This window comes from Thunnus maccoyii, chromosome 2, assembly GCF_910596095.1.
Source record: "Thunnus maccoyii chromosome 2, fThuMac1.1, whole genome shotgun sequence".
Taxonomy (NCBI): Eukaryota; Metazoa; Chordata; class Actinopteri; order Scombriformes; family Scombridae; genus Thunnus; species Thunnus maccoyii.
In genome coordinates this window covers 12,221,518-12,246,627 of record NC_056534.1, presented here as the reverse complement: position 1 = coordinate 12,246,627, position 25,110 = coordinate 12,221,518, and the positions used below count along the sequence as shown (strand labels likewise).

General features: G+C 39.4%; 1 protein-coding gene across 3 annotated transcripts in view; it reads left to right on the top strand.

Moving 5' to 3' along the window:
* Positions 1–25,110, top strand: part of fat1a (FAT atypical cadherin 1a) — a 77,253-nt gene that overhangs the window by 25,466 nt on the left and 26,677 nt on the right. For all 3 annotated transcript variants that reach the window (XM_042427813.1, XM_042427804.1, XM_042427796.1), the window contains exons 4-9: positions 7,721–7,782; positions 12,868–13,197; positions 14,291–14,507; positions 16,473–16,612; positions 23,971–24,246; positions 24,535–24,745. In XM_042427813.1, coding sequence (XP_042283747.1) covers positions 7,721–7,782; positions 12,868–13,197; positions 14,291–14,507; positions 16,473–16,612; positions 23,971–24,246; positions 24,535–24,745 — 1,236 coding nt within the window. The remainder of the gene's footprint in view (positions 1–7,720; positions 7,783–12,867; positions 13,198–14,290; positions 14,508–16,472; positions 16,613–23,970; positions 24,247–24,534; positions 24,746–25,110) is intronic.

The following is a 25,110-nucleotide window of genomic DNA, read 5'->3' as shown; positions in this document are numbered from 1 at the left end:
GCCCATCCCTTTCCTCCACCTGGAGCCAGCAGCTCATTGTCATAAAGTGAAAAGGAATGCCGTGGGTAATGCTTTGGCAAGCTTGGATACCTCCGACAGGTTTTATGTGCATTTATCATCCTGGGGGTTGAATGAAAAGGTAGGGGAAAACAAGTACAGCTCATAGCCACTGGGATTTGCAGCTGCAAATCATCTACTTTCATGGCTTTCATATCAACTTTCAGTAACGCCTTCTCTGTTTGAGAGAAAAAACACACACACACGCACACACACTCACACACACTGGTGTTATCAGTGGTTTACCAATGCTCCAACCATTATCAGGGGAAGTGAAATAGGAAATGGATACTTCCAACAACTTCCCGATGTTTACGGTGATTTGGGGCCAAACAATTGTCACAGCTCTCAAAAGAGATTATGAGAAGAAAGTGTGGAAATGAAAAATAACTGATTTTCCTCTTAAGACCTCAATTCAGCCACAGTATTTTCTGGTTAAGCAAATCTGACCTGGGACTACTGTAGCATGTTAGCTTTTCAAGACTGTGGATTTCTTTTTTCAAAGAGAATGACTGCCACGTCTTGGTGGTGTTAGTGTCTGGAGTTTTCATTGAATCTTATGGTTATTCTTACCCTAATTTGAAGACATTAAGAAAATTTATGAGATCTTCCACTTGAAAATAAAAATGAAAATGATTCACTCAAAAATTCAGTTTGAAGATGGCATTCTTTCAAAAAGGAGGCATGAATAAACATCGACTGACCTCTCAACCTTATAAAAGCGCCACTGCATAAGTAGGATTTATGGAATGCAAATTGAAGGTTGATATATTAATGTGCAAATATAAAACTATTACGGGCTAGGTGACCCACCTCATGGCCTAAAAGCAGTAAACATGCCCAGTAGACCTGTTTGTTTGGTGTAAAAAAAAAAGAAAGAAAAAGAAAAGCATAGTAACCATGACAACCTTCTGTGCCATCAACACATTTTAAAGTCATCTTTTAATAATACTATTGATTAGTTTGTCTTTTTTTTCCTCCAGACATTATTTTGAAATATAGTTTTTATTTAACAATGACAAAAGAATGCAGAACTATGGAAGACAATGTATTGACAAATCTGTTAGTGTTACATGGCGATCACACGAGGTAGACCAAAGCTTACATGCAGTCATACAGCAGAGCAGATTAAACATTGTCCCAGACATCAACATATCGCTACACAGTCAGCCTACAGTATGCAGTGTTTTAGTTTGAAAGTTTTTACATTGAAAATCTTTCCTGCTTAAAGGTTAATGTGAAAGTGCTCTGAGACACTTCTGTTAAATGGACCAGGTCTCTCTTGTTGGTGCACATCAAAATGTGATTACGGTGTTCTCACCTACTCAAGTGAACCATACATGCATTCACTTAAGATGTGGTAGGTATAAAAGTGCCTTTAAAAATTAACTGTACAAATCTACAATGAGTAGACCACAGTATAACAATATTTGTAGGCGGTAGCATGTCCTTCAAAATTTGTATTTTGTGGATGTTCAACTTCTTTATACATTGTGTTGCCTCTTTGCCCCTTAATTAATTAATATCCACTGAGGATGTCAAAATCAATTCATAATCCAATTAAAATTGTATATATATGGTCTCTGTCCATGTGAGATCTACAATTATATACTAAGGATTAAATTTCATATCAATTTTATGCCTTTCCAGAACTTAATAATTCTGCTTCATTCTTATGACACACCAACAATGCAACTTGAATGGATTTACATGTTCATGGATTTGACAGAGGCCTAATGACCACCAAAGTCTTTGAGGGAAAACAAAAAAAAAAATCCTTAAAACAAACTCCTCTTTACATCAGACAAAGCAAGCAATCAGTTTGTTGACATACACTTAAGTAACTGGGTGACAGTTGGCTTTCTCCTGTAAGCAGATTTCTTAAATGTCACGTAAACGAGAAACCTGGTTTCTGTAGCCATGGTTTAGGATTAGACAAGCCTGATTTCCCCAGCTGATACCGGTAATCGAGTTTCTAATCAGCTTTTTACATGTGGGCACGTGCAGGACAATACTTAAAACAGGGAAGGTAAGAGCAAGCGGATTAAAGGAGAGAAATATTGCTCAGAGCGATGCATCCTCGCATTTAAAATGATTCAATCCAAAACCTGACTTAAACTGAAACCAACCACTAGTCACCACTAGAACTCTATAATAAATAGTCATATAAAGTTGTTTCCACTGCTTGATTGATCAATTGATTTATTGATGTTATTTATGGATTATCAGACACACACACAAAAAACAAAAAATCCAATTATTTCCAACATGGTCCCAAGATATTAAAAGTCAAAGAAACATAAAGAAGCCCGAGACATTCAACATAAAAACTACACAATACAATCCTGAAATCCAAAAACACATCACCACAATCTAACAAATAAAAAATAATAACTCCCACATCAAAAGACAAGAACAGCTAAAGTAACAATGTCATTGCAGATTTCATTATAAATCTGTGACCCTGTTCCATAAAAAAGTCCTAACCTAACTGATAAGCCCCTCTCATATTTTAAAACTGGATATGTAGCGGAAGGCTGTTCCCCAACATGGCACCAGTGTAATAAAAGGAACTTCTGGCTACATTATTCACTTGAGGCACTTTACGTGAATGCACACTGGCCCTGATTTTACTGGCCTATTGTTATCTGAAGGAGCATACCCATTGATAATATTATACATACAATGCAGCTTCTGCTGTCCTGCCCTTCTGAATTCATCACTACCAACATGAATTTGAGGTGAAGCATTTAATAAATACCAAATAATATTTTGCATCACCTGCAGTTTGTTCCTAAGTTTAGCTAACCACTGTACCAAGCAGAACATGACACTGTATCAGTGTTAACATTGTTTAACATTTGATTATTTGTAAGATTAAGACAGCACAGACACTCACAACAAAAACCAGGAAGGAGCTTCCTCTTTAATTAATACAGTTAAAATGAGCAACTGATACATCCAAAATGAGGTCGGGTTATGGAAGAAATCTGATACCTGACCAGGTTATTACAGTACATGTAAAAGCATTCTCACATTACCTGCATAACCTGATTTCTCAGAGCAACCTGGTGTCTTAAGTGCACACGAATGTACTTAATATGTGTCAGAACCGAATAATCCACCATAATCTACAAATATGAAAGACACACAGTCTCTTACTGTTACTCCCTGTAATGCCTTGTCTTATTACCTCCCAGATCTCATGTGTACATACACAGATAGAGATCAAAACTCAGCTGCTCTACGGCTTCCAAATGTCCCATCCATTTAGACAGCTCCACATAACATTCACTTTCACAAGCATTCAGGAACTTGAATCCCCTATAGCCCCAACTCTTCCATGACGCGCTTATCTTTTCAGATTACTAATAAGCCTTGCAGCTGTGAGGTGCTGAGATATCTCAATCCTAATGTAAACAGTTCTTCCCGGCTAAATGCCCTTTACTCATTTTCACAAAGACCTCATGTATGTATACATTCGCATTAGCTTAGATGGCATCTCTTTGTTGCATTTGTCAAATTCTGTGTGTTTCCAGACAGGACAGTAGTTGGACTATACAGATTTGAAATGGAATACCAAGCATTGCTCCCCTTCTCAATAAAAGGAGATGGTCGGTAGCATGCAGTATTGTAAGACTTGTTATAAAGAAAGGAACAAACAGCTTCTACTTTGATATACCAATCCCTTCTTACGCTCCCACATTCACATGGATTTTGGTGTTCCACACTTTGAATTTTAGTGTAATGATGGCATCACGAGTGGTGAAAATACTTTCAACAGTGTGGTTTTGGGCTTGAGTATCAAGCATTTAACTCATAATGAAGCTGAGAATATTGTTATAGTTGTCTGGGATCTAACATTGGGTGTCAGAATAAGAAATGTTTGCAATCTGTGTTCATTATTGTCTTCTCACAAGAGAGAAACAGCAATTCAAATAATACATTTTCGTTTACATTTCATCAACAACGATTCTAAATATCCCAAAGACTTCAAAATTGGATGTCTAGCCACCAAGCACATTCCCGATTGTCTGGAGTTACAGCTAAATGTGTGTCACATAAATATGTGTGTCACTCTCAAGACTGCTAATCACAGCAGCAATGCTGGGTATGAACCAGCCCAACAATGTCCTGGACTCCTTAACTCTCTCCAGGCCTCCATTTCCGAGCAGTAGATCTAGCACTCAAGGACATGGTTGAGAGTGCCACTGCTGCTTTGCTGTTGTTTTTCTCCCCCTCTCAAAACAGCATGGCTATAATTACTGTCGGCCCAGCTCAGCCCACGCCTGAGGATGGCTTTTGTGTGTGTACGTGTGTGTGTTTATATGTGTGTGTTGGGACAAAGGCTGCGGGTTAGAAATGCAGACTTCTTTGGTGAGCTCTGGCTTACCAACCAATCATTTTACAGTTCCTTAACATTTAGGTATAGATAGAGAGGTATGCACCTTTATTGGCTGGAACACTGGTGCCAGCAGTCCTACATAAAAGAACTATTGCTGGTAAGCATGAAGCCCTTTTTAAGAGCAACTTGCAGGATAAGATTAAATAGATACTAATTTTTGAAAGTTTTTGACACAAGATTTTCTGAAAGTGCTTGGATATTTGTGTGGGCTGCAAGTTTGAGCTGGCAGCATGTCAGACAAAAATGGAACACCAGCAAACAAAAAGCATTTTAATCCACATCCTGCATCAAAATAGCTTTAGTCATCCACAGTAGATGCAACATATTCTTTGCATTATAGATGTTTGACTCTCCTCTCAGATCTCTCAACATCTTGTAGCAGATGTTGGTGGCATTCTCCATGAAAATTCCAGAACAGAGCCTTAAAAAAAAATTCAACCAGTGATCATATAAAAAATTTAAGAAAATCCCCCTAGCTGACACTTAACCAATTGACAGGAGGAATCTGTGAAAGATGGATGCTCTCTGTATGACGGGATCGTCTGTTGCATTCAATATGTGTTAAGAAAGCGTCGCCACCCTGCTGTGAGAAGGTCAGCACCCTGCTGTTAGCCCAAGGTGCAACTGTATTTAGAAAGAGTCCCACCCATATAAAACATGCTAATATTTCCAACACCTTTCCAAATGTGACACTATGGACAATGAAATTTCAGCAAGGTATATCACATGACATCTGAGTGTGCTCACTACCCGAGGGTTGCTGAGAGTAACCACAATGAAATACGAACCAAATACCTTTTTTAGTTCCTGTTGAGCTTTGCTTTCTCGATTGCTTCTTCTCTCTCGTGCACTCTTTGTAGGGAGAGTAAGAGAGATTACAGCTGAACCAGAAAGAAGCGCTTTTTGAACATGCATGAGTACCCATTAACAAACTGCAGCCAGTAATGTGTGTGTTTGTGAAATTGGACTTCTTTGCAGTCTTTGCAAGGCATAACTTAAACCAAATTTCTACTTTCCAAAGTAGACCTTGGATGAAGTCCAGTTGGTTTGTGATGTGGTTTCGCTAATGTTATGTTTGTTGTCGAGATGTGCTTCTCTACTGACAGTATCCTGTTTACTTTACAAGCTGTGTGTCTGTTGTGATACCTTGCCAGGTTTTGATCAGGCAGCTAATTTGGAGAGAAACGATAAATCAAAGACCTAGACTCGGTATGGTTAATGTTGTCATCTGTATTCTGTTCTATAATACATGTACAGAGAGAAGAGTGACCTAACACAGCACACAGGGGAGATTAAAAACATTATCATCCATCAGCTCCAGCCTTGCTAAAGCACATAAATAATTAGTCAGCGCAGTCTGTATTGATGTGGCACAGCAGAACTATTAGCATCGACGGTAATAATCCTCAGCTCGCAAGTCCCTGTAACCCATCCTGATCCTCTGCTAACTTTCTTGCAGACGTCATGCAACATCGCGCGGAGGAATTCCTGCAGGTCATGTTGTAAATATACTAATCTTCACTCGTGTTGTCAGCGTTGAAACACCTGAGGAGAGGGTGTATGTAACACTGTCGGGAACTCAGGGTTGCAGCAGATTCTGTCTTTATGTTGATTTAGCTTTGTTGTTCACATTTGCTCCTACAGTGGGTGCTATTTTATATAAAAGGTAAAAAGGTTTAAATTTGTTTCCCGTCAAGTCAGTGGAGAAAAAACATGATGTGCACCGAAAGGAAATTCTGGTTGTTCTTCTTTTTTTTTTTTTTCTTTCTTTTACGAATATGAGTAGACCTGTATCTTCCTATATAAATATGAAGATTAAATAAAGCCTAAGAAAGAGAGGGGGAGGGGGCAAAAGTGCCTCGCTCATATGCCTCAATTGCAGTGCAGAGGGAGGGCTATTTCAGGACCTGTAAGTTGTGGCCTGCTATTCTCGTTGCAGGCATATGTGCCATTGATGGGTTTGGGTTTCGGAAATCCTTTGCTTTATGCTAATCAGGCGCAGTGTGGCAAGCAGACAGCACTGGTGCGGTCGTAGTTGGCATGTGTACTCTACACTCAGTGTCTCTGCAAAGTTGCAATTACACTGGGAGTGAGGACAGAAAGCTGCTTATAACATAGCCATGCAGCAATATCCATCCACCCCCCCCCTTTTCTTCTTTTTTCTTCCTCATGTTTGTGAATTTGATTCAAAATTGGATTAGCAAGAAACTCAAGACTCAAGCTTGTTTTATTTTTACTTTTGTCAAAGCCTAGCTTAACAAAGTCCCCTTTGTGTGATTGATGTCACAAGACATCAATTCTCCTGCTTACACTGAATGATAGAGCTCAAAGAGACCCTTGAAACACTTCAACAAGCAGCAGGATTTTTTTTCTGAAGTTTGTTTTTCTCTGTTTCAAAAAGTGCTCAGGACTGCGGGCTGTGTCTGACTGGCTGTCTATTTATTCAGCTTGTGGAAGAACTAAAAGCAGGGTGTCAAGGCTTCGCTGCTGTTTGGGCACTATTTGCAGAGCTTTGTGATATTTCACATATGTAAGGCAGTGTGGTGGGCTGTCTGGCAACTGTGTTGACCAAAAACAAGGAAGACTTGCGGGGAAAACACTCCTCCAGATGCAAACTCTTAACTCATGGGTGACTGATTAGTTCAGATTATGTCACCCAACTGTGAATGGAAGGATTGGTTTTTGAAAGTTTTATTAATCCAGTATTGTTAGTTTCTTTTGTATAGTCCCAGTGTATGCTTCAAAGTGTCTTTAAAGGAGGAGAAGACAACATGATCTGTATTTAGTCCAGCTTGTAACCGATCAATACTGGATTTGTGAGGCCGATAATAATATTGAAATTTGAGAGTTTAAAAAATGTGGTAACAGTCTTATGGCTGATTTTAATTTTTTCACATAGAACACATAACATAGATAAACATTTTGGACAAAAATCATTCTAACTTAACAATTAAAAAAAGGTATTTTAAAAAAAATCAGTGCTTTCTGTATGTAATGGAGAGACTGTACCTTAATCATATCTTTAACATTTCTGCACGCCAATACTGATATATCTGCAATAAGCGAATATCTGCCAAAACGATTTTTCTGTCAGGGCACTCATCCTGCATTTTCAGTGATAGTTTCGATAATTAATGATTACTTTATTATGACAAGATCTAATAAAAGAGAGCAATACAGACTTGTTCACTTGGTTGTTTATATAATTAATTCTGTATGTGTATTTTTCATTTTCTTCTTTCTGATTGCTTCCAACAGGTCTTGTTACAACTACTTCAAGGAGGCTGGACAGAGAGCAACAAGATGAGCACATTCTTGAGGTAAGCACTTTAGTTTGGCAGATTCTCAACTTTTATGGAAACAAACACTGGAGCTGGGTCAGTATGAGCCTGTCTCATTTATTCATGAAAACGAATTAGTAACCAGATAATCAGAAACCCTCAAGGTCAACAAATGTAGTTCCCACATTCAAAAAAAATGTCTGTTTCTGAATGTTTTCCAGCCTACGCTGGCTGAGAGCCACATGTTGCTAACGAAAATAAGTCTCGCAGTATGTGCAAGAAAGGTCCTTTTGGAATAATTCTTCCTTGTGCTGATTTCCGGATGGGGTATGAGGGAGTGGTGGGAGGCGTGTGGGAGATCACGGTGACTGTTCCTTTGTTCTTTCCCACTGTTCCGTCTCGTGGATGGAGCAAGCTGGGACAGGAAACTGCTGTCAAACCAACAGGCCAATGTCTAAACTTGTGGGTTTTAATTGAGCTCGGCTCTGTTCTCTCCTGATACCTCCCTCCCTCTTTCTTGCCACAGAACTGAGGTTGATAATTGTTGTTTTAATTGTGTTTCCGGAGCTGACAGGGAGCAGATTGGACGGCTTTTAATTATTGTTAGAAGTTGCACCATTCAGTGATCATTGGGTGACGGTTAATGCTGGTGCATCTGGTGCCAAAGTAGTGTTGTATTTCATACTCCGACTGTACATTACACTTCACTAATTGTAGTGCAGGATTGAGAATAAATGATAGGGGATGTAAGTGAGGAATAAAGGAAGACTGTGTTCCTTTAATGGAATGTTTAGCCGATGAAGGAAATTCTTTTTTGAGAATTGAATCACAAAGTTGTAAGGAAAAAACAATAAAATGTAATATTTTGTGCAACACCTGTTGAATTAGTAAAAGCTTCTGGATATCAGAGTCTGGAAGGTTTTGTATACAAACTCAAAACTTCTCCATCTAGCGGTGTGCTGTAGATGTAGAATTGCTACTTCCAACATGTGGCTGAAAGCTGTTGAATTACTAGGTTGTAATTGGTGTCTCATTTAAAGTCTTTGTGTCTGAAAAAAAAAAAAAAAAGAAAAATGCTAATTCCCGCCCTAGCTGAGCTCATGAATGTTGTTCATTTGTCTCATTTGACAAAAGGCCTCCGGACAGACATTTAATAACCACATTAAACACTGAGCACAAAGTCTGGTAGACTTTTATGTTGAGCCAAATTCAACACTCACACTCAACACTATTTTCTTCAGCTAATATTCCTGTTTCTTGTAATGTTTATTACTAAAGTTTATAATGATTAATCAGAGACTATAATCCCAGCACACAAAGAACCAACATTTTCCAGAAAAGTAAAAAGTTTCTCTTGCACATTCCTATTTAATTTGAGTTTTAGGGATAATTTAAAGCAAGCAACTTTTGACCTAAATAGGTACAAAGTGGCTGAGTGAACACAGCCTTGGAAGAGGTGTAACCATGGCAACTTAAGAAGTTTGTATGTGTTAGTCACTGGTTATTGGGTATCCAGCAGGAAGCTCTTTATTGGGCTGCACATTTGTGGAGCAGAAAAGACCCCTAAAGCCTACAATCTTCCTTCCTCACACACACCTAACAGTGTATCCTCCAGGCAACTGATGGAGGGCTAATCATGACTCAGAAGAATATATGTGTGTGTACATGCCTTTGTGTGTTGACTGGGTACTAGCAGAGCAAAGCAAATTCAAGTCCTCGCTAGTGCTGTTTCTGTACTAGCTTGTTGTAGAAGAAGAAACGAAACATGTAGGGCTATTTGGAACATGTGGAGCAATTAGGGTGGGGGCTGTGTCAGCATTGTTTGCACCAAATGCCAAGAGGAGGTGGAGGGAGCACAGGGGGGCCTTCAGCTTTTATGATGAGACGGATGGGGGTTGGTAGTCGTGTGCCTGTGTGTGAAAGAGAGAGAGAGCTAAAAGGCAGAAAGGCAGTGGGGGAATTTGAGAAAAGGCAAAGCTGCTCTTGATGGTCTGAGTGTGGGCTCTAGCGGCAGGATGAGAGGCCTCCATCGGAGGAAAGGGGGGGGTGGGTAAATAGCAAAAGTGGGACATGCCAGGACATGCTGAGGATTCAGGCCTGGGACTGCAGAGAGAACATTATAATGGAAAAGCAGGAGTGAATGGGCTGTTCACATCTGTTGTTTGGAGCCTATCCCAGCATGCATTTGGCAAGATGCAGGGTACATTCTGGACAGGTTGCTAGTCTAGATTATTTCACCAGGATATTAGATCCTACTCAGTCCATTTTTCAGATAAATCATTTAATCTATAAAATGTCAAAAAAAAGGAAAAAAAAATGTCTTTGTCTATAACCAAATGATATTACATTTACAACGCTATAAAATAGAGGAAAACAGCAAACCTTTTCATGAGAGAAGCTGAAATAATTTATGTTGCATTTTCCTTGATAAATGACTGAGCGAGTAATCCTGCTACAAAGGGACATAGTCTATTTCTCTATGTAATTTTAATAAAGAGCAAGTGGTGCTATTTAAACAGAGCACCATTTAAACAACTGCTGTGGAACTTGAGCGTCACCCAATATTATAGCCAAATGCAATATACATGTATTATACTCAGTAACTAACTAACACACAAAATCCAACACAGTTTATCTTGATTCCCAGGTTGTTTTAATCACCAACAATTGCATTAAAACATTACCTACATGTGGTCAGTTAGATTAAGCCCACAGTTTTGCAACAGATAATGAGAGCATAATGGAGTGTCTCAGTTTGCGGCTTCACAGCAGTGCTATACTGGTGCAAAGAGACACACTCCCTCTGATGTACCTTCTCTGTCTTTTGTGCAGTTTTCCTAATTGTCAAACAAAGGCTTTTGATAAAAATGTTCCAAAGACAGGCATGTGGTGATGGATAGCTGTGTGCACACATGCATAGTAGTTGTGATTAGTTACTGTGCTATGTCGTGTGCTCACAAGGTTTCTATTTATTATCATCTAATTTCATTTAATTTTAATACCGGTTCAATAAACGGAGTACCTTTTCAAGATATTTAAATGTTACAGGATATCAGGTGCTCTACCTATATACAACATATGAAGCCAAAGTGCACATGTGATCATAATGGAAATATTCATTACAGAACACAGGATGGGCACCAACACATCCTCCCTGAGAGAGACATTCACGCTCAGGTTTCTTGTCATCCCATTTAATTAATTCTACTCATGTGAATAGCACAGACAGCTGCAGACACTGCGAGAAAACCAAAAACGCATTACTTTAGTAATTGAAACTATGGTACCAAATGGTGTTTGTCTGGCTCTGGACTCCTGACTGTTTTTAGTAAAGCACTTAGCAGATGGTTTTAAATGACTGTGACATTTGTTCTGCCCTTCTACAGTATTTTTGCGGCTTGAAGCTAGAAATGCTCACATCTCTGCCAACACTGAGCCGCACAACCCTTGAACCCATTTTTTCTGGAATGAGATGAAAATTCTGTTTGTTTAGGTCAGCCTGTGGCTCTTTGCTTTTGATTAAACTCCTCAAACTGCGCACTCGAATGTCCGAAGACACAATGGGCTGTTAAATCTTTGCACAAATTACAAACCGTTAGTGGGCCACCAGCAACACTTGATGTTATGACTTAAATTAAGGCCCTATTAATGATGCAGTTGTGTGACTTTTTATACTGGGTACTTCTGGGATTTAAAAAAGAAAAGGGCAGTAACTCTCAATGTTTATTAGTAGTGCAAAATCTTTGCTTGCAAGTATGACACACTGCAGCAGAGTCAGTTGCAGCCAGTTCTAACAGAATGAGGAGGTGCAGCTAATTTAAAATGATTAGCCGTGGCGGGTTGTCAGTGTTCCAGCCATGCAAGCTACAGTTATCATTATCACAGGCAAACATATTAAACATTTTTTCAGATTAGAAAAGTTTTCATAGCAGCCTCCAGATAAAACAAATAACATTTACATGAATACACCAACCCTCAACAGTAACTCCCCGGGGCAAAAATGGGTTCATTAATATCTATAAAATAAGAAACATCTCTTTTGCTTATTCAGATAAGCTCTTTTACATTATTTAATTTCAAGAGTTATTTGTTAATTTCATTACAATGTGTATAAGAGCTGATATTTAAAAGTAAGTTTTCTGAATTTGTTATGGTGTCCAAAAATCCCTACAAATCACCAGATTTGGGTGCTTTATCAAATCAGGAAGTCTACCTTTTTGCATGAAATTAGATTATGAAACTGTTATTATTAGGCCACAAAAGGGGCCCAAGAGTCTGAAAGCCCCAGTAGTGTCATACTGCTCTTACCCCAACCAGACAAAAATGGCTTGAACCTCACAACCTCACAACCAAGGGACCAAAATTGCTGGTTATTAAAGTCCTGCACTCTCTGCTGCAGCGCTGAAAAACATAAAATCCAATTTAGTCTTGTATTTCTCTGCTGGAGAGTTTTGCTTATAGGACTGAGATTTTTTTCATTGTGAAGAAACATGATCTTTCTGTACTTAGTGTTTAACTGGATTCATTCATTATACTATGTAGATTAGATTGGGTTTAAAAAATAAAGCAAACAAATAGTCGCCATAATAGAAAAGAGTGTAACTACCGGTTTCCTCAAGAAAAGAATGTGTATTTAAAAAACACTTGACAGCAAATCTCAAAGGGAATTGCCTTTTAATTTTGGCAGCAAGTTAACTCACTGAGAAAGAAGTGGAATGAAAGGATGATGATGGGAAAAAGCAAGCTTCCCATCTTCGTCTCTTCGTGATTAATTTAAGGCTTTGGAATGATGAATTTCTAACACAGCTGTCTCTAGCTTTACAAATTCCCATGATAGTTGTACATAATGTTCAATGCTGGTTTTCTAAACTTTTTGTACATTATTCACTGCTTCTGTTCCAAAACTCCAACACTGTATCTATAATTAAAAGTATTTGGTTCTTTACTGCGTCTATGTATGATAGGAAAAGAAAACAACATAGGTATTGTGACTTGAGGAGTTAACAGATATCGAATGTGATTTTAAGTTCACTTGCATCAGATGATATTTGCCTCCTTATTGTCATCCCAAAGCCTTTTAGTCTATAGACTTCTTGGTCTGAAGTCTTTATCCTTTCTCCTCAGATCACTGTCACCGACCACGGCGTTCCTGCTAAATCCACCACCGTCCGCGTCATCGTCCGAGTCCTCGACGAGAACGACAACAGGCCATTGTTCCTTGAGAAGATCTACAAGATCAAGCTCCCTGAGCGGGAGAGGCCGGAGAAAGAGAGAGCGATGAAGAGAGACCCAGTGTATCGGGTCATTGCATCAGACCGTGATGAGGGACCCAACGCCGAGATCTCTTACAGCATTGAGGAGGGGGACGAACATGGCAAATTCTTTATTGAACCCAAGACTGGCCTGGTGTCATCCAAGAAGTTCTCTTCGGCTGGAGAGTATGACATTCTTACAGTAAGTATATAATCCCAGGGCTCCATGCTGTCCTCAGCCTGAGACTCTCAGTGAGCAGTACATTCCCACAACAGATGCTTGTTTATTGTTTTACTGTTTTATTCCCCTCTTCCTCCCATGTTTTCTAACCCTCGTTTTTTTCTCTGCCCTGTCTTTTGCTGCTTCTGTGTAAAAACGCAGAGTGCTCTCTGTAAAAGAGACCAAAAACTAATTGGTCCACACGCATCATGTTGGTCATCAAGTGCAGAAGAAAGTTTGTGGCAAAAGCAACTACTTAAAATGTTAGGGAGCATGTTCCAAACAACAGTCTGCAGTATCCAATTAGGATCTCATTGTTATAGTGTCATAATTTAAGTGGTAGGATGTATGTGTGCGTGTTTTCTTTCTCAACGTGGTGCAAGCGCTCTGGTGGCTTTGTCATGAAGAGCCAATTTGTCAATAATGGATGTGGCTTTTCATTATGGCTGTTAACAAACCCTGTCACAGTGTTCAGCACTTGACAATATTATTTTCTCTTCATCATGACAGATGTTTTTTGAAGAGTATCTTAAGATGACTGGATAGTAAATGTTTTATAAATGTGAAAATGAATGTCAGTTGTCCAGCTTTGAAGCAAAAAAAGCAAGATTACATCTACTTTAGTTGTCACATTTGGCTGTCAAAACTTCTGCAATACCATTAGTAATGATATTTAACACTCATTTTTTTGGACTTAAATGTATTTTTTTCACACAGATTTTATGTCTCCACACAAGCTAAAGTTGTGTGTCTAGCTGCAAGAAGATGCTGCTCACCACAGTTTACAGTAATTGAGCTCCTGACAAAGGGTTGAATCACAAAAGAATACCACACAAAAGGTGTTTTGTTATTCAGAATACGAGGTCCTCTTGCCATGAGGAAAGCTCAGAGTATGAAATGTAAGGTTGTATACCGGAGCATGAACTAGCAAGCTACATAACTTAACATTCCTGTATATTTACTTTTGAAGAGTTTCAGGAAGAAGATCCGCTAGAGAGCTGTGCAGAAGCTCATTTGCAACAGAAACGTCGCATGAAACTGCGTAACACAGTCATCCATTCTCTGTCTCTCTCAGATTAAAGCTGTCGACAATGGACGTCCTCAGAAATCCTCCACTTGTCGCCTGCATATCGAGTGGATTCCCAAACCAGAAGTGCCAGCAGATGCAGCTCCTCTGCTTTTTGAGGAGACCCCCTTCACCTTCTCTGTAATGGAAAGCGACCCTGTGGCACACATGGTGGGCGTCGTAGCCACCGAATCCTCTGATGTTCCTGTGTGGTTCGAAATCACAGGTACTGCTTCCTACGCATGCGTCCGTGTTGTTGTGTGTGTGTGTGCATGTAGAAATATTCTGTGTCAAAGAAATGCTTTATAGGTAGAAAAACACTTCAAAAAATATGACTAACATAGTGTTTATGTGTGATATGGCTGGGAAATATGGAAAAATACTTAATTTAGAAGATTTTATTCCACTAATGTTATCCAGTATGTCAAGACTAATTATTCATTGATTTAAAAAAGAATATTTTGGCATTTTGGGAATTACGCTTATTCACTTTCTTGCCTAGAGAAAGTGAATAAGTGAAGATAGTGTTTTTTGTAGAAAAAATACCATCTGTATAAACAAATAGGGTCAACAACACGTACTGTTGAGAAAGGCTATGTTCAAAGGTTGGATCTTATTTATTTGCCTTATTATAATTGTCAGTGATTTTAAATGAGAATCTGGAAGTTACGGTTTCACTTAGGCTCTCTGTTGATACCTGGCTGAGCACTAAATATGAAGTAGTAGGTGATTAGCGTAGTCTAAAGATTAGAAGCAGGGGAAACAGCTAGCCTGCTTCTGTCCAAAGTTAAAAAATTCTTCTATCAGCACTTAAAATTTTACAAATTTACACACTGTATTTTGTTTATTTAATTCTACAAACAACAAACAGTAATATAAAAACAACAAGTTGCAGTTTTACGGGGCGAATGTTTAACTTAGGAGACAGACAAGGTAGCTCTGCCCCCAACTTCCTTTCTTTATGCTAAGCTAAGCTAATTGCCTGCTGGTTTTAGCTTCATATTTAGTGTACAGACATGAGAGTGGAAATTTTTAACTTCTGTCAGTCAGGCTAGCTCCAGCTGCGCCCAGTGTTTATGCTAAGCTAAGCTAACCAGCTACTAACGGTAGATTCATAATTAGCATATAACCATGAGTGTGGTATCAATCTTCTCGTCTAACTCTGGGCAAGAAAGTGAATTAGCGACATTTTCCAAAATGTTAAATTTCTTCTGTAAAGTATGGAAAGTTAAATTTTCAGTTGGAATTCTCAGGTTTTCTTTGAGAAATCTGACTTGCATAGCCATGTTTAGACAAACAGGAAATATCTATACTTTTCTTTCCTCTTGTGTGATAGCCAATGTGTTTCGAATTCTTCAAACTTAATTCGTCCTTTCTTGAATGTTTGTGTGTTTTTTTTAACTTATGATAGACACTGTATGCATGAGAAGACTTAAATTGACTCCTTTCAAAAATGCTTGCCTCTTCTCCCTTCCTCCCACCCTGTCCTCCATCTAATCAATGTCTGACTGACATGTCTCTTTTCTTCTTTCTTCTTGTGTGCTCTGCAACTGCTTTCCTTTTTCTCTGGAATGTTCTGTTTGGTTGGATTTTTGCAAGACGGCATAGAGGATACTGAGATGTTTTACATCCTTCAGATGGCTTGTGACCACAACTGTACAGCAGAAGGTAGCTGCTGGGATCTCCTAACAGGCATTGCTGTATTAAGAGATCATCCTGCATTGTCTGTTGGTGCTGCCTGTTGGCTGTTGTTGAATCATGTTGTGCCACTGGATTCATATTGTGCCACATTTTACCTTAAACCTGTGATCTGATTAAGAGTCTCAAAAGGGCCAGAAAAAACCTTGTCTTCATACCCTGTGTGAATTAGAGGTCTGTTATATCCACTATTGTATGGTTTATCATTGAGAGTTTGGTATCCTGTTATAGTGTATATTATGTTCTTATACATTCATCACTTTATATTGTTGTGAAAATAGCTGTTATGTGGATTATGTCTAGCTGAACAAAAAATTTATACTGATAGTTAATGACATCAACATTAGCGTATTCATAAATTGATGTTTGTGTGTCCTTCTCAGTGCCCCCATTTAGTGTTTGTGTAACCTTGCTACATGCACACAACTAAGCGATGATTTGTCACTAATCTTTTGTTCTTTCTTGTTGTTTGCACACAAAAAAAAATCCACAGGTGGTAATTATGACAGCCGCTTTGACGTGGGCAAGGCCAGTGGAACCTTGATTGTAGCGCGGCCCCTGGACGCTGAGCAGAAATCAAATTACAACTTGACGGTGGAAGCCACAGATGGGACACGAACTGTCAGCACCCAGGTAATTGAAACACTAATGAAACGGTTGGAAGCTGATGAGGCAGTTGTCATGGTTCTGCTTTTCTCATGTGAGGAATAGCAGGGGGAAAGGGATGAGTAATGAGTGAAGCAGTGGCCAAACTGTCTCTTTTGTTAAGATATGTTTATGCTGGGATGCTGTCATTGCTCTACTGGCCGTTCTAAATGGCAGTTTATAGATCTGAGTCCTCATTACATCCCTACATGACTTGATTAATCGTATAATGTTGCCTTGAGGAAAATGGACAGATAATAGTTTTAGTCACATCACATAATACATTATGATGTTGTGGAGTGTGGCTGAATCGTGTTGATCTACCGGATAGTTAACAGGATTAGAGCTGCAACTAAAGATTGTTTTCATTGTCGATTAATCTGACGATCGTTATCTCGATTAGCTGATAAATGTTTTGGTCAGAAAATTGTGAAAAATCATAGGAGCCCAAGCTGACACATTGCTTCTTTTAACTGACCAATAGTTCAAAACCCAAAAATATTGAGTTCAGTATTATTGAGATTGAAAAGAATATTTTTGCCTTAAAAATGACATTGTTGGAGATTGATATACTGTCAGTAAATCAAATAATCAACTAATCATTTTGGCTCTAAACATGATAGTTGCTGTTGCGTTTCCATTGTTTTGATGTGCTCTGCAGCTCTCCTAATCTTTCCATCAGCTCATCACATAGGGAAACATATATAGTGATTAAATTCAAGGTTCAGTGTTGCCTTTATCAAGGAATAAAACATTACAGTAGCCGGTGTGATTGAAACCGTTTTTCAAACTATGATATGGGTAGTCAGCATTCCTCCTCCTCCTCCTCCTCCTCCTCCTCCCCCTCTCTCTTTTCTACCATCTCAGTTGAGCGTTGAGCTCCAGGAATCTTCCATTGTCTCATTCCTGACGCGGGGCTGCTGTGATGATGGTGCTGTCTAGCCAAAGTTTTTTTTAATGTGTGCATTCTTGAGCCCCTCCTCTGCCGTGTCTTCCTCTGAACCTGTGAACATTCTCTACTTCTCTTACTCTGAGAGGAACAGGTTTCCTCGAGTTTTTTCTGATCTCTCAAATAAGTTAGTATATTACTCTCACATACATACAAGTATGCTCACGCCACAGTCTGAAAACTGCTAAATCAACAAGGAAATAATATACAAAACTGTATGCTCCTGTGTGCCATTTTGACGAAGGAATATTTTATGAGACGAAAAATTCTCCCAAAATACATCCAAAGCAGTTGAATACTTGTATTGTAATATATATTAATATGCTAATTTAATCCTACTTGCATATATCTTGCTCCCTAGCTGATACCAAAGCTGTATGCCATGATAAAAGCTTTTAAGCATGCAAGTTGTCTTTGCTTTTTGTTCACACGGTCATGGCCTGTCCATGAGATTTTGAACATTTTTACATGGTAGTTTGGGTCATATGGGATGGCAGCATTCAAAATGTTTTGTCCTTTGTCCTCAAAGGGGAGCTTCAGAGAACTGTAGCTGGAAAAGAATCTATTTGTTGTCACTCCGTATGAATAAAGCCTTTCATCATCTGGCTGCTGTGCTCCACTGAGCCTTGGATGAAGCGCCGCCTTCACTGGCATTTTTCAGCTCATCCACAGAAGCAGCATGTCCTTTAGCTTAGCACAGAACTTTAAAAACAGACCACAGAGTACCTATTTTCTCAGCCATGATTTTGCCCCCCCCCCGTATTGCACTTTCTTAAAAGACCTGGCAACAGACACTTATTTAAAAGCCTCTCAGCAATACTGCATGCAGTGACATTTTAAGTCAAATTAATCACATTCAAAGGTTAACCTATTCAAAAAGGTCTAATTCTCATTGTGACCTGCTGTACTAGTAAACCTTTCACATGACAGAGGATGATTTAATTCTCAATTTATATAGAAGTACAGTATCACTACCAGCACTTCAAAACTTTCTTTAATTTTACTTTAACTTCCTCACATGTTTAGACCGGAAAACTAGTGGCTCATAAGCCTTTGGTGTATTTAAATCTGGTAACATAAATGTGGATCTGATGTGGTGGATCTCCTGAAAATAATCGGTCTTCAAAATGTAAATTATACTTTGCATACTGTCTGAAAATTGTCTTTACAGATCCTGAAGGATAGCATGCTGACAGCTTTATGAATTCAATTTCCATAAGGCATCACCCATCAGTTTCTTGTAGGGCTGTGTGATCTGACCAAAGCCTCAGATCCTAATATAGGTCATTTCATATCCAGATAACAATACATATCACAATATAGCACATTTTCTGTAAATTGAATGAATGAATAGTTTATGTGAAAGAGGGTTAGGGTTAGAGGCTTCTCTCTGTACTTCCCCCCTAACCCTTTGACATGATTCTTGCATAGGTGGTGCAAGAGGTTAGCGGTGTTTGAGTCTGTTGTGAGGACTGGTCTAATTTGCAAAGTACGTTTTTCTGGTCTGTGTCAGACTTTTCATTCCCAAACCACATCCATGCGTCAGAAATAGCCCCTGTTTTAGGGATGAGTCCGTCTCCTGTTTAGAATTACTGTGTCCTGTATCATGTTCACTCCTCCATGTTTGTTTGTGTTGCCTTCGTGCAAATTTCCTGCCTGCGTTGTCCAAATGACGAAAAATATTGCCATAGAGAGTGTGATTTGCAACACAATGAAATAAATGATCGTCACAAGACATATATCGTCATATCGCACAGCCCTAGTTTCTCGCATCAAATACTCAAGGAATGGGTCAAAGAATCATCATCAGTTGTAAAACACATTCAGCCCATCGCCTGCAACAGTGCACTGTTTTTCACTATCTGCATGTTTTGAATGTGCATATTTTTGTATATATTATTAGTGCTGTGACTGATAGGTTCTCTCGCTGATGAGTGCTAGTTACCCAGCTGACCACTGTAAGTCAGCTGTTTTCTGTTGAGGGAACGGATTTACTGAATTTGTATGCTCCATAAACCACACTTTGTGATGTAGGCCAGTTGCCTGGGATATGCTGAAAGCCAAATAGGTGACTGCATGAGGCATACAGTATAAAGACAGACTGTACTAATTACCCTAATTTGGCTGTCTAATAATAAATTCATAACTATTTATATTTTGAAAATCAGCATATATATATTACCTGCAAAGGAATGGCTCACATTGTGTCGGTTGACTTGCACATATTTTGGGATAGCCGTAAGTGTCCTGAGGATACAGTATACAGAGTGCTTTGACATATTTAAAGAAAGCCATCTTTGAGTGTTTAGGCTACTAACTTGTTTACCCGATAACATTGTTCACTGTTTAAAGTATTTTCTCTGTTAGCAGGGGTTTGAATAGAAACTCTAAACTTCTTGCTGGAAGTACAAGGGCTTTTAAATGGTGTTTAACCAATAGGGTTCAAGTTTTGAGAAAAGTTGTGTCAAGCCACACTTAAATTTGCTTTTCATTTGCTTTTATGGGCCAGTAATAAGCAAGTAATATTAACCCTTTTAATTAGTCCACCTGGTACAGTGTTAACCATCAAACACTGATATATATATCATGCTGAGTAATCGATCTTCTACATAAAAAAAGTCTTCTAATGTACTTGCAACATTAACTAATTTTAACAGGAAAGCATACGCAAATGAGTCATTGTTTGTTATTGAGTATGTATTTGTTTTCTTTGGGAACAGTATCTTGTGTACCTTTGAAACAAGTCATACAGAATTTCACTGCAAATTAGATCTACCCGATCACACACACATACAGTGCACCTCGTGAAAGCTCAAAGTTGGACTTATCTATTCCTCAAATCAAAGTCATGTGGAAGCTGTGCTGCCAGACGGGCTGGCCTATTTTCTCTCTCCTTGGAATGTTTTTTTTTTTTGTTGTTTTTTTTTCTCCCCTTTTTGTTCTCTGTCTCCCTGTAGCCCTCTTTGTCTTTCTTTCTGATTTTCTCCCTCTCCGTTTTTCAAAAATCTCCACATTTATTGGCCAGGCACGCAGGGATGATGATTATTCTGTTTGGGGAAGAATAAAGCGCAAACAAGAACACTGGACCTCTGTAGGTAGTGGGCTGTGTTAATCCTGTTTTGGGAACATGTACGAGTGCTCAGTGCCAGTGCCCTGCCTTTGCCCAGAACCTGGCACCTGGCAGGGGGGCTTCCTCTCCTACGCATGGCACAGCAGGACAATGAGCACAGTGAAAGCTCCCACGTGTCCTGTTCTGGACACCACACAAAAGGTGTTTCTTTCTGCAGAAGCCACTGTTCTATTTGTGGTGTCCTAAGCACACCTTTGTTCTTCAACATCTTTTTTTATTTCCAGATTACAGTGACAGACTATAAGCTGAAAATCCAAAATGACTTTGCACGTGCAACCTTGCTGTGAATCCAGTGGCAGTATCAGTATGAGGGATCGTGGTCTGTGGGAGGTCTGTGGAACACAGTCAGCTATTCTGTTGTGTGCTTTCCGTTTGACCATTGTAGTTCTATGAAGGCGTCTCTGAAGGATCAGCTGATGTAGACAAGGGGTGCTGCATTCCAGATCGGGCACCTCATAGCCAGGAGCTGCGCCAACAAGGCAGCCTCGGCATGCAGCCCAGCCTCCCTTCCCCCCATCTCCTGCTATATGACATCCTCCCTTGGCTGCGCAGAAGTACCTCAAGCTGTTCTGCTCACAATCTGTTCCTGGTCTCCTGTTTCTCATGTTATCTCAGTCCACATTACAAAGACTCTCTTTATGTCTCACTCGAAGGTTCACCTTATTCACTCACACTCTATATGTTTCTTCCCTTCAGAATCGAAGCTGACTTTGTATCAGGGACCTTTTTCCTTCTATTCCCAACCTTTTGTTTGTTTATTTCTTTCAGCCACAACCTGTGTTTTCTAAATGACAATTTCCTTTAGCTTTCTTTGTTTTTTTTCTCTGTCACATCTCTTTCTTACTCTCAGAACACTTTTTTCTTTACTATCTCCATCTGTCATGTCTGTGTCTCAGTCCCAATCTTGTTCCTCTCCAGCATTCCCAGAGGAAGCCATATACAAAGAATACAGAGTTTTCCTCTACACCAGCATTTCTGCTGCAGTCAGACTGTATCATGCAGCTTTGTAATGTTTGGTGGCAAAGTTCCTTTGAAGTGTTGTAGAGCTTCCTTGCAAAAGGAAAGGCAAGTTTGTGTGCATATGGGAGGTTGGAGGGATGCTGAATAATCTTTTGTGTGCTTTCTAAACCACGTGAAATAGTACATTCTGGATAGATGTGGATACCACTGACCAGGTTCTATTCCTTTCTGCTTCTTGACAGCACTATCAGCTCTCGCCACCTTACTCACTATTCACGAGACGTGTTATCTGACGCTGGCCAGATTGAGACACATTGGACAGCCTCTTTGTGTAGATGTATGTGTGGAAGTGCACATTTGTTTGCTTGTGTGTGGGGGTAGGTGTATGCATGTGCATCTGTGTGTGTAAAAGGTAGATTGTAAGACATCAGGGATCTGGTACTATATGATGTCTGGCATGACATGAAAAGACATGCCTGGAATGAGATAGATTGTCAGGCTTCTAAGGGTGCGACATGCACCAGATGCCCAATTTCATACGAATTTTCAGGGTTAATGCGTCATTAGAAAAGAATATTTATTTTATATTACGCATTTTGATTAGCAGTGTGACATCGGTTGCTCATGACACATGACTTGTGGCAAACAGCCAGCTTGCAGCACTGACAGACAGCATGCAGCCCAATGCTCCCCCTGCAAGATGACATCTGTGAGCCTCAGCAGCATTGCCAACATCACAGTACACAGCAGATTGTAAATGTTATCACTCCTGTCAGGTTGAGTCTATATTTGTCTCTGATATAGGCTCACAGTGCTCAACAAACAGTATTATAGACAAAAAAACAAAAGTGGGCAGTTGTGTTGACCAGAGATCTGACAAATTCTGGTCAGCTAGTAAGCTGTCAACTGATGATTGCTTTTGTGACTACAGTCCCCTCCACTGTTCCTGAACCAAACAGCTCGGCTTCGACTGTTTCCTTACGGGACATCACCCCCTGGTGTCTGGTATGCAGGTGTCTAATCTGGGCTGATCCCTTTGTTCCCCATGTTTGGCAACGGTAGAAGCCCCTCGCTGGTCTGGGAAGCAGAGATGGCATTCCAGCAGCTCTCCATAATCCTCTGTCGGAAGTCCAGTAGACGAGTGGCTGGTGTTGATAAAACATGCTCCCAGTGGAATTTTACAGTTTGGGGACGTTAGATTCTTTGTTGTGGGGAGAGAAAAAAAAACACAGTGACTGCACTTTTTGCTGTTCAAAAAGAGGAGCGCATATGTGTAGAAATTTGTGTCATAGGTTTGAGTCTGAACATTTGTTTGCAAATGCTTTAGCAGAATACTTCAAAACAGTCAAAGTAAAACATGTGTAACCATTCTAAAGGTTGTTTTACTTTTAGACACATTATTATATAATTAATACCACTGGATAGGCCTTTTTACTTCCCAAGGTTGACAGATTGCTGTCATGTGGTTTATTACTCTCAATTTAATCACCTGCTCATATATATAGCTCAGAATTCATTTGGATGCATCCTGGTTATTCAGCATTGATTTCTTATTTTCACTGTTAGCAGCATCAAGTGGCTATTCATTTAAGATATTGCTTTTGCCATCATATGTATTGATCTGGTCTATATCTACACAACCCTGCTTATTACTGAAGAGTGCACGGAAGAAGGGTTTAGAAAGTTTATAGTGTGTATGTGTGTGTGTGTGTGTGTGTGTGTGTGTGTGTGTGTGTGTGTGTGTGTGTGTGTGTGTGTGTGTGTGTGTGTGCGTGTGTGTGCGTGTGTGTGCGTGCATGTGTGTGTGTGTGCAGACGAAAGAGGTAGAGACTGAAGGTAAAGATAAAAGTATCATCAACATGTCTTTTGAACTGTTGGGTGATTTCTTAAGTACTAAACTTAATGATTTTGAAATTTATACTGTAGTTATGTTGTTTTTGTATTCTTTGTTTATCCCTGCTTTGTTTAAAACATTGAGCGTGTTTACTTGCATACCAGTAGTATGGTTACTATCAGGTGTTTGGAGTATCCTGTTTATGTATATGCACATGTAACTCTAACCCTCAGAAAAACTTAACCTAGGTTGGGGACCACTGTTTTATAATTATTCAACTTCTAACATTGGATTTTATTTGACTGATACAACCATCCAATCATATTCAGAATCATAACAGTCCTTTGTATATGGGGACAAAATGAGAAAAGTTTCAGATAATAACCTTAAAATTCTTTTCATGATTTGGGAGATAACATAAGTCAGATGTTGAATAACACATACTCAACTATTTACTTTTATGATCCCTATAGGTCCTTATCCGTGTCATTGACACTAACAACCACCGGCCACAGTTCTCTCAGCCTAAGTATGAAGTGAATGTCCCTGAAGACACTCCAGCTGGGGCCGAGGTCCTGCAGATCAGCGCTGTGGATGAAGATGAGAAGAACAAACTGACCTTTACACTCTTGAGCAGCACTGATCCCTTCAGCCTGAAAAAGTTCAGATTAGACCCAGGAACAGGCACTCTTTACACCGCGGAACAACTGGACCATGAGACTATGCATAGCCACATCCTCACTGTCATGGTATGGATCAATGATCACCGACAATTTCACAATAGTGTGGTAAATTATGAGTTCCTACAGTTTAATGGTTTGGAGTTTACTTTTGAGTTATTCACTTCATTGAAAAATTAAACAACCATGAAATTAAGATAAGCTTTGTTTCTACGCTTTTCAAAATATGAATAGTTTACTTTATTGCGATTCTATTCAAGAAGAAATTATCCCTTGAGGGCTCTCATGCTCTTGTCTGTCTGTATGCTTTTTACTCTCCTCTGTATTTCTCTAACTTAACCAATTTCTCCTCTCTAGGTACGAGACCAAGACATTCCAGTGAAGAGGAACCTTGTGCGTGTTATTGTGAATGTGGAGGACACCAATGACAATGCACCCTGGTTTATAGGCACACCTTACTCTGGCCGTGTGTTTGAATCTGCTGCCATAGGCTCAGCTGTGCTCCAGGTCACAGCTCTTGACAAAGACAAGGGCCAAAATGCAGAGATCATCTACAACATTGAGTCAGGTAAATGCACATTAAGTTGCTATGCTACTCTAATGAGCCATAATTTTCATGTTTTGTTTTCTCTGAGAAGAGAAAGCTTTCATTGTCAGATAATGCTAATGAAGTCAGCTCATAAAAATGTACGAGTCATGTTGAATTCTGCTGCCCACTGGATCTTGACCATGAATGGAATACTTTACAAAGAGTAGGAGAATATTAAGGACTTTGTCTAGAGGATCTCCAATTACGTAGGAGATGGGCAGATTCCCCCCCTCAGAATTTCCCATGATGGTTTTCTCCTACAATAAGCTGTGTTATGAGCGTGAGACACATGCTGCTATTAGCTTTTTTGTGTAGATACATACATTTTTGAAATAATTCGGATG